This window comes from Heloderma suspectum, chromosome 3 (assembly GCF_057233095.1).
Source record: "Heloderma suspectum isolate Gila_16-S chromosome 3, 16-S_ref, whole genome shotgun sequence".
Lineage (NCBI taxonomy): Eukaryota > Metazoa > Chordata > Lepidosauria > Squamata > Helodermatidae > Heloderma > Heloderma suspectum.
The window spans coordinates 92,889,207-92,906,804 of NC_139460.1; the positions used below are offsets into that span (position 1 = coordinate 92,889,207).

At 46.0% G+C, this 17,598-nt stretch overlaps 1 protein-coding gene across 3 annotated transcripts in view; it reads left to right on the forward strand.

Moving 5' to 3' along the window:
- Window positions 1-2,446: 2,446 nt before the first annotated feature.
- Window positions 2,447-17,598, forward strand: part of PDXK (pyridoxal kinase) — a 76,938-nt gene continuing 61,786 nt past the window's right edge. The window contains exon 1 of one of the 3 annotated variants that reach the window (XM_084843857.1): window positions 2,447-2,941. In XM_084843857.1, coding sequence (XP_084699983.1) covers window positions 2,900-2,941 — 42 coding nt within the window. In that variant the 5' untranslated portion in view covers window positions 2,447-2,899. Of the gene's footprint in view, window positions 2,942-3,774; window positions 5,188-17,598 lie in introns of those variants that run through there. The other 2 variants (XM_084843858.1, XM_084843856.1) reach the window with 2 other exon arrangements.

The following is a 17,598-nucleotide window of genomic DNA, read 5'->3' on the forward strand; positions in this document are numbered from 1 at the left end:
TCTGAACCAAAGCCAAAGGCACTGAGATTAAACATAGCAAATGAGTCACACACAAAATATTGTTTTCTCCAGATGTATCCAGCCCTAACTTAAGGACTACCTTAAGTCCCATTCATTTCAGTGGTTCTACTTCAAGTAGAACTAACATTGGATATCAACCTTAGTTTTCACTTCTTTAGGCATCAGCACCTAAAATATCTTTGATATGAATTATTAATTAAAAATGAATTGATTTCTAAACTCATTTTAGGGTGCAATCCTATGGCTGCTAGACAGCGTCTAGATGGCCATAGGATTTTTCAGTTTCTGGGAACCAAGCTCACAGCCAGTGCTCTGAGGTCAGTTCCCAGAAATCCGACTCCCCTCCCCATCCCCCACCGCCTCGTGGGAGGCATGGGTTGTTCCCAGCTCTGCGCTTGGAAGAGCAGCGCAGAGTGGTCGAAAAGGGGGTGTTCCTGGGGGCAGGGAGGGGACCACAGAAGCACCATTCCAACGCTTCCTATGTGCCATCTGGCCTCCCCCTCCCACTCCAAAGCGCCCCTGTTAGACAGCCGAAGTCAGCTGTCTAGCCGCAAATGAAGGGCGGCTGGAGCACGGAGGAGAAGATCCCCTCTGTGCTCTGCCTGCCCTGCATTGAATAGTTGGCCACCTCCGATCCCCATAGGGTTGCACACTTAGAAAATTAAGGCAGCTGAGAAGATGTGATGTCACAAATCAACCCTTTGCTGAATCATATGGGGTTGGATCCACATTTAGCCATACTTAGAGTAGACCATTTAAATAAATTAACCTCAAGTTAGTCAGGACTATGGCTAAATCTGAATCCAAACCATGGTAAATAATAACACTTAGGCTGCAATTCTATATCTGGGAGTAAGCCCTATGGAACTCAATGTGACTTACTTCTGAGTAAGCATCTATAGGAGTGTGCTGTTAGGGTGCTTCCAGATGCACAGCTCCTAATATTATCAATCAAAAACATTGTGCAGGTATTCAGTAATTTCCTCCTTAGATTTTCTGTGGAAAGAAAAAAGTTGGAAGAAGTGGTGAGAAAATATAGAAGGGTTACAAGTGGAGGATGAGGTTGTCTAGCCCACCATAAAATTACATGAATGAGGCAGGGTGACGGCGCAACAAAAGCCTTCTAGAATCATCCCTAAACATCAGGAACTGAGTTTTAAACACACTGGAAAATCTCATCCCTGACAATACTTTGATCTCTTATTTCTCATACTGACAGTTGCAATGTTTTTGCATATACTCTTCAGCAACACACATGCTTTATCATGCCAATAAAATATTATTGATTCATTAAGGGAGCAATCCTATGGCCACTAGACAGCGGCTAGACAGCCATAGGATATGTTGTTTTCCAGGAACTGACCTCCCCACACTTCTGCGCTGCATCAGAGGCAGCGCAGAACAGCCCCATCCCCGCACTCGCAAGAGGAGCACGGAGCAGCCAGAAAGGGGCGTGGCTGGGGGTGTTCCGGGGCGGGGAGAGCGTAACTGCCTGTACGATGTGTCGTACAGCAGCCTCCTTCCCCACTCCGTCCTCCTGCAGCTAGACAGCCGCAATCAGCTGTCTAGCCGAAAAGGCAGGGCAGGAGAAGCGCGGAAGGAACGATCCCCTCCATACTTCTCCTGCCCTGCTTTGGATAGGCAGTCGCCTCCGAGTTCGGAGGCGGCTGCCTACCTAGATAGGATTGTTCCCTAAGTGTTGTACTATGTATGCCAGACATGAAAGATGTATAAATAAATATATGAGCATGAGGTTACCTCACTACCTCTGCACACTGAATCACAACATTGGGAGTAAACTCATGGGTCATCAAGTCCAGCCTTCTGCCAGGAACAAGAATTCAAAGCTAGGCTTAGAGCTATACTACAGAAATGCTACTAAAATATAACTCTTGACGCTTCCACTCCCCCTTTCTGCCATAACATCTGGGAGCAATCACTACATGACATGGTGTCATCACAGGAGTTTCTACACACTTGGCAGTGGCAACCAATGACATGGAACAGGGGTGGGAAACTCACAATATATTATCAGTGTTCCTGTGGTCAGTGCATTTAGACAGCACATCAGGGCAGGGAAGAACACACCACAGAGATGTCATAGCGGGAATAATGTGCATCCTGTTTCTTAAATTATCTTAATCAAATAATGGTACATCATCATGTCCATGCTGAACACCATTCAACTCACAGCTGGAAATAAGGGAGGTAAACGGGAAACTCAGTGTAGCTACTGCCCTTCTAAACACACCTCTCTATCCCTCCATCTTCTAAAATACAGTACTTGTGAAGTATGTGTTTTCTGCCAAACCCAGAAAATTCTGTTGGTGGCCTGTAAAGTTGTAATCCGGTGAATCTTCCTGCTGAGGCAGTATTTTTCACTGCAGGGCCAAGGGCAGTTCCTAGTCACTTCAAGTGTGGCTATCCACCTGCCCCGCAACCTGTTTTTACAGTAACTGCTCACTCTCAGCAGGGACTCTCTAGTTTTGTCTTGTTTACTTTAGCAGTGGGCTGGCTGCTATGATTTGGGCTACCAGAGGAGGCTTCAGAGCTCATCAGCTGCAGAGAGGAGGAAGAGGAGAATGCAGGAGCAGTCAGCCAATGAGTTGTGGTGAGGGAGGAGGACAAGAGGCAAAGAGTAATATGATTGGCTAGTTGCTGTGGTGCACTGCACAGGCCCGGGAGGTGTAGGGGAAATAGTATGTGCAGACAACAGGGAGAGCAACGTGGACCAGTACTGGGAGAATTTTCGGCACTGAATGGAGCAGAGCTTCTCGCAACGATGCGAGAAAGATCCATTCCAATCCAAAGGCCAAGTGAGCCTGTTGAAATTTGCCTGGAAGTTGCCTGGTAACTGAGTGATTGAGACCTTGCTGGAATGATGTGGAGGAGGATAGGAAGATGCCCGAAAAGGCCTCTAGTGAGTCTGGTGCACAGCATCACCACTTTACTGGGGGAAGGGGGAAGAGAAGAGGCCCTCCACAGTCTAGGAAACACACACACACCCCACACGCAAGTGGCCTCTGTGGAAGTACGTGGAGCCAAAGTGGCTCCTGCTTGAAAAATAGTGAAGATCTCTGTACTAAGGGATGGAGTCAATTTAAACAAATCCAAACAAATGCTTGTCTGTCCTGCTCTTTAAAGCCTTAGGCAACTGTTCTAGTGTTCCAGCACTCTTACACAGTTCTTAATGTTTTGTTCTGAGCAAAGAACTATTTATTTTTGTTTATCATAACGGTGACATTATGTGCGTGTCTGTGTCCCATTTTGTCTGTCTGTATGGTGATTTTACTATGTACATCTTTGGGTGCTGCAAGCAAAGTGTCTCAGAACCTGTCAGTGGAAGCTGGTGGCTCCAGTTTTGGAGGGGTAGTGATTCCATTCTGGGTTTTAGTTAGAGCCAGCCAGAACTCTAAAGGTGCTATCCAAGGTGCTGCACCCTACCCCCAAATTTGGTTCAGCACCTTGGATGGCATCTTTGGAGCTCTGGCTGGTTCTCATTAAAACCAAGAATGGAATCACCACCTCTCAGAAATTGGAGCCACCAGCCTCCGCTGGAACCTGTATGTGGATTTGAGGTGGAAAGAGGGACAATAGATATGTGAGATTATTCTAACCACTGGTCCATGTCTGCTTGTGTCCTGTTGCTGGCCATTTTAGATGACTTCATTAATATTATGTAGGTGCTAGAGACATGCTGCTAGTCTACTATGGGTGTGTGTGTGTGCGGTTGTGCAGGGTAGCTTTCTCCAACCTGGTACCCTCCAGATTTTTATTTATTTATTTATTTATTTATTTATTTTCTATACCGCCCAATAGCCGAAGCTCTCTTCGAAGATTTTTTGGATCTTCCAAAAAAAGATTCCACTCCCAGCATTCCTGACCATTGGCCATGCTGGTTGGGGCTGATGGAAGTTGATGACCAAAACTTCTGGAGGCCATCCAGTTGGGGAAGGCTGGTGTAGCCACAGGGACGGTCCAAGACATTTTGCTGCCTGAGGCAAAATAACAAGATGATGCACCCCCCAGTTCCATGTACAAAAAGCTGACCGGACTGAGAGTGGAATCTTTCTCCACCTATGAAGCAGCTTCCTCCACTGCACCTGAAGGCAGCAGGCAAGTTGAGGGGAGATAGGGCAGGCCCTGTAGCACACAGCTCTCTCCGCTTGTTGCTACCTCCCAGCATCGGCTGCCTGAGGCAGCTGCCTCACTCTGCCTAATGGTAGCACAGGCTCAGTGTAGCCAGCTTATATGTGGTCCCACCAGGATGGGGACGCTTCTGCTGGAATCATCGTTGATGGAGGGCTGTAGAGAGGTAGTCCTGTTAGCAAAACCGGAACAGCATCGTCTTGCGGCACCTTCAAGAGACTTAACGGATGTATCGTGGCTCAAGCTTGAGGAAGTGGGGCTCCATTCCACGAAAGCTTCTTTTTAAAGATGCCCCGATGCTATCACTGGCTCCGTGCTGGCGTTTCGCATGGGCCGCGTGTGGGTCTGGCGTCGCCCTAAGGGAGGCTGGGGTGGGTGGCATGCCCCGCGCGCGGGCGTTCTCTGCTGCGGGGAGAGCAGAAAACTTTGCACGCGGGCGGGCGGCTGGGCACGCCGGCGGGGCGGCGCGGGGGTGGCCCGTCGTTCCTCCCCCTCCCTTCGCGTGGAATGCGGGGGCCGCTCGCGGCTTGCGCGAGCCGTTCCCTGCTGCTGCTGCTGCTGCTCGTGCTGCTGGGCGGCGTGCCTGTGTGTGGGTGCCTTTAAATTGCTTTCGCGGGAGCTGCTGCCAGCTCAGCCTCATCTGTGATGTAAGAAGAGACTTTAGGTGTCTGCGCCGATCGCCTGACTTTTCCCGTCGCTTCTGCTGGGCGCGCTCTCTCTCTCTGCTGCTGCCGTCCTGCTGCTGCCGCTTGGCTGACTGGATGTGCGGCTGCTGCTGCTGAGCCGCTTCCGCAGCCTGCCAGCCCCGAGCCCGGGCTGCCCTCCTGCGCCCCTGCCTCTCTCGGAGCGCGCTCCACTCCTCGCTCGGCCGGGCAGAGCGCGCCGCTCGCTCGTCTCCTCGCTCCGCCGCCGGGTGCGCAGGCATGGAGGAGGAGGAGTGCCGGGTGCTCTCCATCCAGAGCCATGTCGTGCGTGGCTACGTGGGCAACAAGGCGGCGACGTTCCCCCTGCAGGTAGGTGACAGAACCGAGAAGGGGAGCGAGAACCGGCCGAGAGACACCGCCGAGCAGGTGGCGGCCGGCGGTCTTCCTCCCGCCTCTCCTGTCCCGCCGCGCTGTTTGCTACGCGCAGCCCGGCCGGAGCAGCGCGCGGCGCTGAGGCAGCGCTAGTCGGGCTGCGCGGAGGGCGCCGCGGGCGACGCGTGCTCTGCTGTGTGTCACGCTCCTCAGGCGGCCTGGCTGCCCGCGTGTGTGAACGAGGCTCGCCTTTCCCCGCCTAGAGGGAGCTGTCGGGTTTATGCGCGCAGAGATTTCCGTCCCCTCCCCGCTCTTCCCTCACCCTCCGGGCGAGGCATTGCAAAGGCGACCTCGTACTTAAGGATGGATGTCCGGTTGCAGCACGGTGAGGGACTAGCTGAGGAGCCGGCAAGGCAGATCGCGTTCCTTGGTCGTGGCGGGGATAGTAATAGTGTCGTACCCGCCCGGCAGTATTTCTCGCGGCTGCCCTCAGGCAAGTTCCTTATGACTGTGATCAGAGTGGGATCCAAGAATATGCCTTTGGGGCGGGGGTAGCCGAAAACAAAACAGGCCTGTCGGATTCTAAGCTCTGTCTGGCTGAGTTGGTTGGCCGTAATGGCACTGCTCCCAATCTTAAAAGAAAATTAAAAGGTGTTTTAATTGGGGTACCTTTAAAGCAGGGGTGGGGAATGTTTGGCCCTCCAAGGGTTGGACTGCAACTCCCAGCAACGCTAACCACCATAGCCAATAGTGAGGGATGATGGGAATTGCAGTCCAACACCTGGAGGGCCACACATTCCCCACCCCTGCCTTAAAGTGTTGTCAAGGTTAATCATACAGCTCCAGGAACGCAATATATGAGCCTTCAAAGACCCACAGCTTTAAAAATAAAGAATAAAGTATTTTAACATTTGAAAACTGTCTCTCGTCCCTCAGCTGTTACTTGTTTATCTTATTTACGTTAACTGGCCTATTCTAATCTGGTAGTTGTACTGTTGATTTTAATGGCACATTCAGAAAAATGCATAGTGTAAAGGTGCTGGCAGGTTTGATAACATATCTCCAACAAGATGTACCTCCAAACCATTTTTCAAATTTTACATAATTATGTTTCCTGAAATAGATTGATAAAATTAATGTTTCTACGTGTGTCATGTGATTTCCAAAGATTTGGAAAAGAATGGCCACTTTATGAGGAACGTTAGTAATTATTTTTTGCAGTGCATGAAGTATATTACATTGGCAACCACAGAAGATAAATAATAGGTAACCTGGCCCACAGCCATTTATTCCCAAAACTATTTGTCCAGCTGCGAACACAGGTCAGAGGGACCATAACACACAGTGAACTCATGGTTAGATGTTTGGATTATAGTCTGACTTTGTACCAGACTTCTTGTATTATAGGGAAGGGATTCACTTTGATTTATCTTCATTTTCCAGTAAATAAAATAGTCATTTTAATACACTCCATAACGATATATAAACTCACTCAGCAAATGAAATAAACAAGGATTCCTAACTTTAAGAAAAAATATTATGGCACTGTGGTTTCCATTTATTTCCTTTGTTGAAGCCCTTCAAACTTTTCATCAAATTCCAAAGTACAGTTGCCTATACGTTTTCTGACTAATACATACATACATACACACGCACACAAAATAACACGCACTTGCACACACTCCTGTTTATATCCTGTATAAACTGTATTTTTATTCTTTCATTAGATATTGAGCTCCTACTCCTACTTAGGCCATTTTACTGTAAATGTTCCATAAGCATATTGGTTATAGACTTAAAAATGATCATTAGTGAATTCTGTTTCGTTAGTGATCTTGATTTATTATATTATTATATTAATATTATATTATGTAATAATATTAGTATGTTATATTATTTTGTTAACTATATGTTGAAATAAAACAAAATGTCATGTAAAAAAGAAAAAAAAGAATTAACCTTTTGGCAATACTCTCCCTCTCTCTCTCTCTCTCTCTCTCACACACACACACACACACACACACACACAAAACACCATTTGATCTCCAAGGTACTATAGTACTTTCTCATATTGCTACTGCCGACCAATAGAGCTACTTTCTGGAATTCATCCTGAGCTAGGAACCTGATGACACATCATTAGGAGAAAGTTACCATGGTGAAGATTAAGCATTTTATTAGCCACTAGGAAGGGATTATTTTCTATCTTAAGTATCCTAGAAATGTATGAGTGACACAGTAATTCAGCTTCCTGGTGTGCATGTTCCAAGTTTTGTCCTGTATTTGCTGAACAGAAAAATTTCTAAACATGTATTCACATCTTCACTTCTAACAAAGTTTTTAAATGGGTGAGGTATGGGAGAGGAAGATTATGTTAGGGAGGGACCATAGCTCAGTCGTAGATCGCATGCTTTGCACGCAGAAGGTCCCAGGTTCAATCACTGGCATTTCTAGTTTAAAAATTATCAGGTAGTAGGTGATATGAAAGACCTTTGTCTGGGACTCTGGAGAGCCACTATCAGCCAGAGTAGAGACAATACTGGGCTAGATGGATAAATCGTATGATCTGGTATAAGTCACCTTTCTGCTTCCCTGTGTTGCTCGTCATTAGTGATGGCACTAGAAAACAACTGTTTGCACCATTCTTGCAAACATAGGGCATACAGTACCTGTATTTCTGATGGATATGCTGTGCAGGGATGTGTTTTCCTAGGAAGACTGAGTTGTGGCTTGTGACAGCTTGTAACTGGTTTGCGCACAACTTTCCCAGCCTTCACTTTTCACGTACCACTCAGCATTTGCAGCTTGCATTAGAAATGCAATGCAGCATACTAGTCAAAATGTATCCAATACTCCTTTTTGGTTTTCTGTGCTAATCATGGTGGTGCTTGAGCACACGAAAGAGCAGTATGGATCTCTGTTCCCATGCAGCCTCTGGTCCTTTTACTATAAGCAAAGTAGTTTTGGGACACATAGAAATAAAGGCCAACTGAAACAAATTTCATATATGCTGCAAACTTGAACACACTTACAAGGAAGTAACTCTCATAACAACATAAGAAGAGCCATGCTGGATTAGACCAAGGGTCCATCTAGTCCAGCATTCTGTTCACAGAGCGGCCAACCAGCTGTTGACCAGGAACCCGCAAGCAGGGCATGAGCGCAATAGCACCCTCCCACCCATGTTCCCCAGAAACTGGTGTACATAGGCTCACTGCCTCTGGTACCGGAGGTAGCACATAGCCATCAAGACTAGTAGCCATTGGTAGCCTTTTCCTCCAGGAATTTGTGTAACCCCTTTTTAAAGCCATCCAAACTGGTGGCCCTCACTACTTCCTATGCAAGTGAATGCCATAGTTTAACAATGTGCTGTGTGAAGAAGTACTTCCTTTTATTTGTCCTGAATCTCCCACTCATCAGCTTCATAGGATGACTCCAGGTTCGAATATTTTTAGAGAGGGATAAAAATGTCTCCCTATCCACATTCTCCACACCATGCATAATTTTGTACACCTCTATCATGTCTCCCCTTACCCTCCTTTTTTCCAGGCTAAACAGTCCCAACTGTTGTAACCTTCTCTCATAGGGGAGATGCTTTATGATCATTTTAGTTGCCCTATTCTGAACATTTTCCAGCTCTACAATATCTTTTTTTAGGTTTGGTGACCAGAACTGTACACAGTATTCCAAGTGTGGTCACATCATAGATTTGTATAGGGGCAGTATGATATTGGCAGTTTCTTTTCTAATTATGCCTAACATGAAGTTTGCCTTTTTTAAGCAGCCACGCACTGGGTTGACATCTTCATTGAGCTGTCCACCACAACCCCAAGATCTCTTTCCTTGTTGGTCACTGCTAGCTCAGATCTCATCAGGTTATATTTGAAGTTGGGAGTTTTTGCCCCAACATGCATCACTTTACACTTGCTTACATTGAACCACATTTGCTATTTAGATTTCCATTCTCCCAGTTTGGAGAGATCCTTCTGGAGCTCTTCACAATTCCTTTTTGTTTTAACCACCCTAAATAATTTGGTGTCATCAGCAAACTTGGCCACTTCACTGCTCACTGCTCACTCCTAATTCCAGATCATTTATGAATAGGTTGAAAAGCATTGGTCCTAATACAGATCCCCGTGAGACCCCACTATTTATTTCCCTCCATTGGGAGAATTTACCATTTAGTCCTACTCTCTGCTTTCTGTTCTTTAACCAGTTACTGATCCATAAAACGACCTGTCCTTTTAGTCCATGACTGCTAAGTTTGCTCAGGAGTCTTTGGTGAGGGACTTTGTCAAAAGCGTTTTGGAAGTCGAAGTAAACAATGTCTACCAGATCACCCTTGTCTTCATGTTTATTGACACTCTCAAAGAACTCTGAAAGGTTAGTGAAACAGGACTTACCTTTGCGGAAGCCGTGTTGATTCTTTCTTGATTCTCAGAAAGTCGTATTTCATTTCCTTCAGATTGAGCTGTGTGAAACCTAGGAATTATATTGTTTGCATTTTGTTGGCAGAGTTAAGAGCTGCTTATGGGGAATTGAGAGGAATGACATTGTACAGCTCTCCTCTCCTGGGCCTGTATGACTTCAAAATTCAGGTGGAGGATTGCATGATGGAATGCTTCCTCCATGTCAAAAAATCTTTATGTGGACAACTGGCATGTCAGGGAGGAGGGTCTTGATACTTTCCTGATATGGTTTCACTGCCTGTGATTTGTGTTTTGCCACTGATGCAGTGCCAAATTAATATTCAGATGTTGTTAATTGTTTTATGCATTTATTATTATTTAGGATGCTTTAAAGTAAATTAGAAGCAAGACACCTGTCTAGAAATGCTGAGGCTTTTAAAAGGTCGAGGAGTCAAATGTTGCATTTTGAAGCCATAAATTCATTGCATTGATTTGTCACTGCAGAGAATGACAGCCATGCTTGAGCAATTCTTTTAGAGGATAAATGTGAAGATCTGTCATAGATTGTTGTGTCAACAGTAACAGTGGTGAGATACTGTGAGTAGCACACACCCAAGTATTCAAAAGGAAACCTATATGGATCTAGCTATGCACGCAGATCAACAATGGAAGCCCTGCTGTGTGTTCCTCACCATCTGAAATATGGTGGGTGGGAACACAAGACAGGGCTTTTTCAACTGTCACAGCTAGCTCTGGAATGCCTCTTCACCAAGCATGAAAGATTTGGTTTTTTTAACAGGCATTTATACTCGGGCATTAATTAATTAATTAATTAATTCTGTATTATTTTGCTGTATTTATGTTTGGGAGGGGTTGGTTTTTTGTTTTGGGGGGTTTGTGGTGCTTTTTACTTGAGAGAGTGAGAGAGAGAGTTGATGTAGCCACCTTGAGGGTGTTTTGCCTGAATGGTAGGGTGAAAATGTTTTAATAAATATATAAAGGGCAAAGTTTATTTATTTATTTAAAATATTTATACCCCTATTCTACCAGGCCAAAACTTCTCAGAGCAGCTAATGCATCAATAGCAACAGCAACAGTACATGAAAATAGACAAGATGAAAACAGAGCAGAAATAAGGGTCAGATTAAAAACAGCACTTTGTAAAACACAGCAACCAAAAGGTTTTGAGAGAATAAAAAGGTCTTTGCCTGATACTGAAACACATCGGACTAAGTTCAAGGTAAGCCTCTCTGGGAAGACATTCCAGAGTCAGAGCACCATAACTGAAAAGGCCTTCTCGTGGGTCCACTCCTGCCTAACTTAGAAAAGTGGAGTTGGGCGATAAAGGACCTCCAAGGAAGATGTTAATAACTTGGCGGGCTCATGTAGTCTTTAAGGTAGTCTTGTCCTATGCTTTAAATGTTATGATCTGCATGAGAACTTCTAGCTATGGTATGCATCCTGTTGCTGAATTGTCAGTCAGTCTCATAAAATGTAACCCTAACATAGCTCGGTAGCATTTCTGCAGTGCTCATTGTAGTGAACTCAGAGAAGTACTCAGAGAAGATATTATCACATTGGGCTGCACCGCAGGCCACTTTGATTCCCCTTGGATTCTTCCCCCTAGGCAAGAGGCCATAACTCAGTGGTAGAGCAGATGCTTTGCAGGCAGAAGGTCCCAGGTTCAATTTCCAGCATGTTCAGTCTGAAGAAATAGGTACCAGATGATGAGAGAGACCTGTGCCTGAGATCTTGAAGAGCCATTGCTTGTCAGAGTAGACAGTCCTGGGTTAAATGAATAAATATGCTGATCTGTTTATATGGTAGCTTCTTATATTCCAATGTAAGTGACTGTATGATAGCATCGTATGTAGCATCATGCCACCTCGTGTGCTTATTTTCAGCTTATTTGTAAAACACTATATGGAGTCAGATTGTACAACTGGAAAACAAGTTACCAGAAGAAATTAATTATCATACTTGCCATCATCATCATTTATATAGCACATTACAAGCATCCGGAGTGCTTCAACATGTATTGCCTATGTACAATAAGTATTGTTGTCCCTATATTACAGATAGGGATATGAGAACCTAGTAGCTTGCCTATGACCACCTTGCAAGTGGCTGAGGTCAGATTTCATCCAGGGACTTCACAGCTCACACTATAATACACTAGTTCCTTTCCCTTCAGTTTAGTAGTCTGCCCAATCTGCCCTGCCTTACAGATAGCGTGATAAAGGTCTTTATGGAGTGAGTTCTGCAATATTTCACTTTCAGTCTTGAAAGTCAATGATGCCCAGGCATCTTGCCAGCGTTTCCCTTGTCGTCTGGAGAAATTATGAACAGAATAAGGGTAAAACTAGTGATTCCTAAATATTCTGCATACTTCATTAAGAATATGCTTCATTTGCCATTTCTGCAGCAAGGTCCAGTTAAGTAGATTTTGAGGACCATCCTTATTATTGATTGGAAACCACATGGCTTTAAAATCTGCTCTGGGTGTATTGTCCCCATATGTGGAGAGAGAAGCTGTTTTTTTTCTTTCCACCAGAGAATAATCATCATGCAAGTCAGCGCTAGAGCAGACGTCAGAGCATGCCAGTATATGCTCTGATGCAGTGTAGAAGCTGTGAGGCTAATCTGTGCTCTGTAGTGGCAGCTGTTTCTGATGGTGGAGCTAAGTGGTCTTTCTGAACAGTGAAACCTCTGTAGGCTAAATCGCCCAGAATCAGAATTGGAAGATGCTTCAGCATTCTGACTCATGCTGACGTTTGACTCCTATTTATAGAAGAACACGAATGTTGTTTTAAATATCAAAATGAATCGTAGTAAAGAGATTTTTTTTAAACTGTAGCAAAGATGTGGGCAGCCCATGTTTGCAGCCCAGTGAACAAAAAGTATAAAATAAAATCAATGTCTGTTATTGGCAAACCTATGGCATGCTTCAGAAATCAGAGCCCATAAAATTGAACTTATTACAAATCGATACATTTGTTTATTTGCCACATTAGAAGAAAAAGCTAAGTATGCTGGTAATCTGATAATGACTTCATAGCTTTGAAAACAGATTAGACATTATGGCGGAACCAACTTTCAGAGTGGTAGCCCTGTTTGTCTGTTGCAGCAAAAACAGTGAGGGGTCTTCTGGCACTAGCAGCGGCTGCAGACCTTCATCATCATTGCTTGCTTGCTAGCTAGCTCAGCCACTGGCTCTCTGGGTGAGTGAGCAGGTGGTAGCCATGGTGGTGAGAAGGAGGAGCCACTGCCACCACCCACTTGCTTGCTTGCCTGCCAGCAATGGAGAGGAGGCGGCGGCTGCCGCTATGGGCTTTGTTTTCTACTGTAATTTTGCACAGCTCTGTTAAAGATGGATGTAAATGCAGGAGCTAACTTTAATTAAAACAAAAGCTAAATGTGATGAAATTGTCGTGACTGTGATGTATTTTTCATTATGGTGCACTACTGCCTTGTAACAATATGAGAGAAGTACTGGATTTGGCCTGAGTGGGTTGTGCTTCCTGGGAGGAACCAGGAAATGGTTAAGGGCAACACTTACTGCTTCTGGCCTGATGAGAGAGAGGCCACAGCCTGAGAGAGCTCAGTGGAAAGGCTTTGTTTGAATAAAACTTTTAAGTTTGTTTGGAAGGCCAAGTCTGTGAGGTGCAGTCCACTGACTCTGAAACTTGGTGGCAGCGGTGACTGAATTCTAGACAGAAGAAGAATAACAAATTGTGAATTGACCAAAACTCACACATGAAGAAAGAGAGGCTGAACATGGAGGGTCTGAAGCCACCAAGCACTTTACACCTGCAAGCTCAGAACTTAGCCCAGGCATGGAAAACCTTGAAAGAGGAGTTTAATCTCTATGTGGACATTGCAATGGCAGATAAAGAAGAGTCTGTGAAAATGAAACTGTTTGTGTATTTGATTGGAGAAAGGGGGAGAGAAATAAGTGACACACTGTGTGCAAACATTCCTCAAGCACAGTATACTTTGGCTACAACTAATAGGTTGTTTTGATGCCCGCTGCAACCCCAGGAAGAATGAAACAGTGGAAAGATATAGTTTATTTCATATGGGACCAAGCAATAGGGGAAGGCATTGAGGAATATTGCACTAGTTTAAAGATAGTAGCAGCCAGTTGCAATTTTGGAGATATCAAAGATTCCTTGGTAAGGGGCCGGATAGGGGATGGAATACAGGACCCTTGAGTATGAGAGAGATTGCTGAGGGAACCAGACCTGACCTCAGATAAACATTTAGAGATTTGGAAGATACCTGAGATGTCCAAAGACAGGTTTAGAGCCTTGGAAGGACAGACAATGGAACCTGTCCATATAGTATAGAAGAAAGGGAGAAACTGGATGTAAGGACAACAGTGAACACCATAGAGCAAAACAAGTACTGGTGGGGGGCGGGGAGACAACATGCAAGACGACGAGAGTTGCCGAGCTTATTGGAAGAAATGCCACAATTGTCACAAACCTAACCACTATGCAGCCATATGTCTATCAAAGCAGAAAAAGCCCAAAGCTAAAGTGCACACTGTAAATATGGAGAGTGACAGTGAAGGTGAAGACGTTCTGTGGGTAACAGATCAAGTAATAAACACACTGCAGAAAAAGCCAACATGACAACATAAACAATTGTATGCATCCATGTGCCTGGGGTATAAAGCATACCCATTTCAATTAGACTGTGGTGCCAATTGCAGTATTATCCCCATCCACCTAGTGAATCCCAGTATTCCATTGGAAGAGACGAATCCGCTTTTAAAAATGTATAATCATAATACATCAGTGGGAAAATGCAAGGACAATCAAGAAACATAGGCTAGAGTTGGTGGTTGTAGATGACCAGAGAATAGTAGGCCTTAAGGTGGTTCAGGCAATTAAAGTATAATTCTAGAACATCTTGACAGTGGATAGTGGAGTGATGGAAAATTCCATTGAAGCTGGAATCAAGAAAGGATTCAGAGGGAATTCAGGGATGTGCTTGAGGGAGATGGACAGCTAGATGGAGTTTACAGACTAGAGATTGATACAAGTGTGAAGCCAGTTAAGTTACCCAAGAGGAAAGTACCAGTAGATTTAGTATAGCCTCTGAAAGAAGAGTTGAGAAGTCTGCAACTGTGGGGACTTATTCAACCAGTAGAGAAAAGTACAGACTGGATAAGCAGTCTGATGGTGATCCAAAAACCAGGGAAATTCAGAATATGCATAGATCCAAAGCCTTCAAATAGAGCACTGAGAAGAAGTCATTTTCCAATGCCCACTATTGAAGATATATTGCCAGACCTGTCTGAAGCAAGACTATTCTCCATCTGTGATGTCAAAAATAGATTCTGGCATATTGAGCTGGATGAAGAACCTAGCTATTTGACAACATTCACCACACGCTTTGGGGGGTATTGTTGGCTAAGAATGCCAATGGGCATCATTCCTGCCCCTGCGGTATTTCAGAAGAGATTGACACAATCCTTGGAGGGTCTGGAAGGAATTTTGGCAATAGCTGACGATGTACTTCCTACAGCAAGCACAGCAGGACCATGATCATAAATTAATCGCATTTCTGAAAAGATGCAGAGAAAGGATTATCAAACTGTCTGTTTCCCACCTCCCAGCTGAGCAGAGCAGAGCAAGGTGCACCAGCTGGTCTAGGGACTACAGAAGCAAGCAAGCTCCCAGAGAGCAAGCGACCAGAGCGAGCGAACAGGGGGAGCAAACAGGAGTTGGCCAGGGGAGTTACAGTGGTAGAAGAGACAAAGGAGACAAAGGAGACAGAGGCTAAGAGGTAAGTGGGCTGCAGGAAGCCCAGGGGACTGCCCTTTATCCTTCTGAGTGGCTGTGAGCTCACCAGGTGCTTATGAGAGCTCCAACTGAATTGGGTGTGTGTGGCCTGAGTACTCCCAGCAGCTGAGTGGATGGGAAGCTTCAGTCTGTTTCCCGCCTCCCAGCTAAGCAGAGCAGAGCAGAGCAAGCTGCTCCAGCTGGTCCAGGGACTACAGAAGCAAATAAGCTCCCGGAGAGCGAGCGACCAGAGCGAGCAAACAGGGGGAGCAAACAGGAGTTGGCCAGGGGAGTTACAGTGGTAGAAGAGACAAAGGAGACAAAGGAGACAGAGGCTAAGAGGTAAGTGGGCTGCAGGAAGCCCAGGGGACTGCCCTTTATCCTTCTGAGTGGCTGTGAGCTCACCAGGTGCTTATGAAAGCTCCAACTGAATTGGGTGTGTGTGGCCTGAGTACTCCCAGCAGCTGAGTGGATGGGAAGCTTCAGTCTGTTTCCCGCCTCCCAGCTAAGCAGAGCAGAGCAGAGCAAGCTGCTCCAGCTGGTCCAGGGACTACAGAAGCAAATAAGCTCCCGGAGAGCGAGCGACCAGAGCGAGCAAACAGGGGGAGCAAACAGGAGTTGGCCAGGGGAGTTACAGTGGTAGAAGAGACAAAGGAGACAAAGGAGACAGAGGCTAAGAGGTAAGTGGGCTGCAGGAAGCCCAGGGGACTGCCCTTTATCCTTCTGAGTGGCTGTGAGCTCACCAGGTGCTTATGAAAGCTCCAACTGAATTGGGTGTGTGTGGCCTGAGTACTCCCAGCAGCTGAGTGGATGGGAAGCTTCAGTCTGTTTCCCGCCTCCCAGCTGAGCAGAGCAGAGCAAGCTGCTCCAGCTGGTCCAGGGACTACAGAAGCAAGCAAGCTCCCGGAGAGCGAGCGACCAGAGCGAGCAAACAGGGGGAGCAAACAGGAGTTGGCCAGGGGAGTTGCAGAGGTAGAAGAGACAAAGGAGACAAAGGAGACAGAGGCTAAGAGGTAAGTGGGCTGCAGGAAGCCCAGGGGGCTGCCCTTTATCCTTCTGAGTGGCTGTGAGCTCGCCAGGTGCTTCTGAGAGCTCCAACTGAATTGGGGGTGTATGGCCTGAGTACTCCCAGCAGCTGAGTGGGCGGGAAGCTTCAGTCTGTTTCCCGCCTCCCAGCTGAGCAGAGCAGAGCAGAGCAAGCGGCTCCAGCTGGTCCAGGGACTACAGAAGCAAGCAAGCTCCCAGAGAGCGAGTGACCAGAGTGAGCAAACGGGGAGCAAACATGAGTTGGCCAGGGGAGTTTGGCAGGGAAGGTCAAGGGGGAGGCCCCTAAAAAATTTTTCATTTTTTTTTCATTTTTTCATTTTTAAAATTTTTTTAACTAACTTTTTTTCATTTATTTGTCTTGTAACACACACTTCCACACCAGTGGGACTCTGCTTTTAACTTCTACTGAGTAGAGGAGCAGGCACAGGCTAGTCTAGAACAATCACAAAGCTAGACACAAAAAGGGAAAAGAGGCAATGGAAGGACAGGACTCTCCAGTGGTGGTGACCTGCAAGGTGTGTGCAGTGTTTGTTTTCTTGCCTGAGAACAACATGGCCTACACCTGCAACAAGTGCAAGTTGATCACGCTGCTGGAAGAAAAAGTAAATGGACTGGAGCGGCGACTATTGACCCTCCGGGGAATAAGAGAACACGAAGAGTTCTTGGACGGAATGGGGGAACTACATCAGCAAGGGGAAGACCAGAAGCTTGAAGAGCAACAGCAAGATGAGACAATGGGAAATGCTGAGGTGAAGAAAAATGGAGTAGAGGATGCTCCTTGGAAAAGGGTGACAGTTAGGAGAAGAAGAACTAGACGCCACTCTGCACCAGTGGAAGCAGTGAAGCTATGGAACCGATTCCAGGTACTTGCGGATGAGACTGGAGGACAGCCTGCAGAGGAAGAATCACAGGGGAACCTACGTGAGAGTGAGCAAGAGGCTGAAGGTCAGTCAAACAGAGGCGATGAAATCCAGGCCTACAACAACAAGAAGAGAAGAGTGGTAGTAGTGGGAGATTCCTTGCTGCATGGGATCGAGACCCAAGTATGTCGCAAAGACCCGTGGACTCGCCAGGTATGTTGTCTCCCAGGAGGATGGATTAGAGACGTGACTGAAAGGTTGCCTGCACTCATAAAGCTTACTGACAGATAGCCCTTTCTTCTCA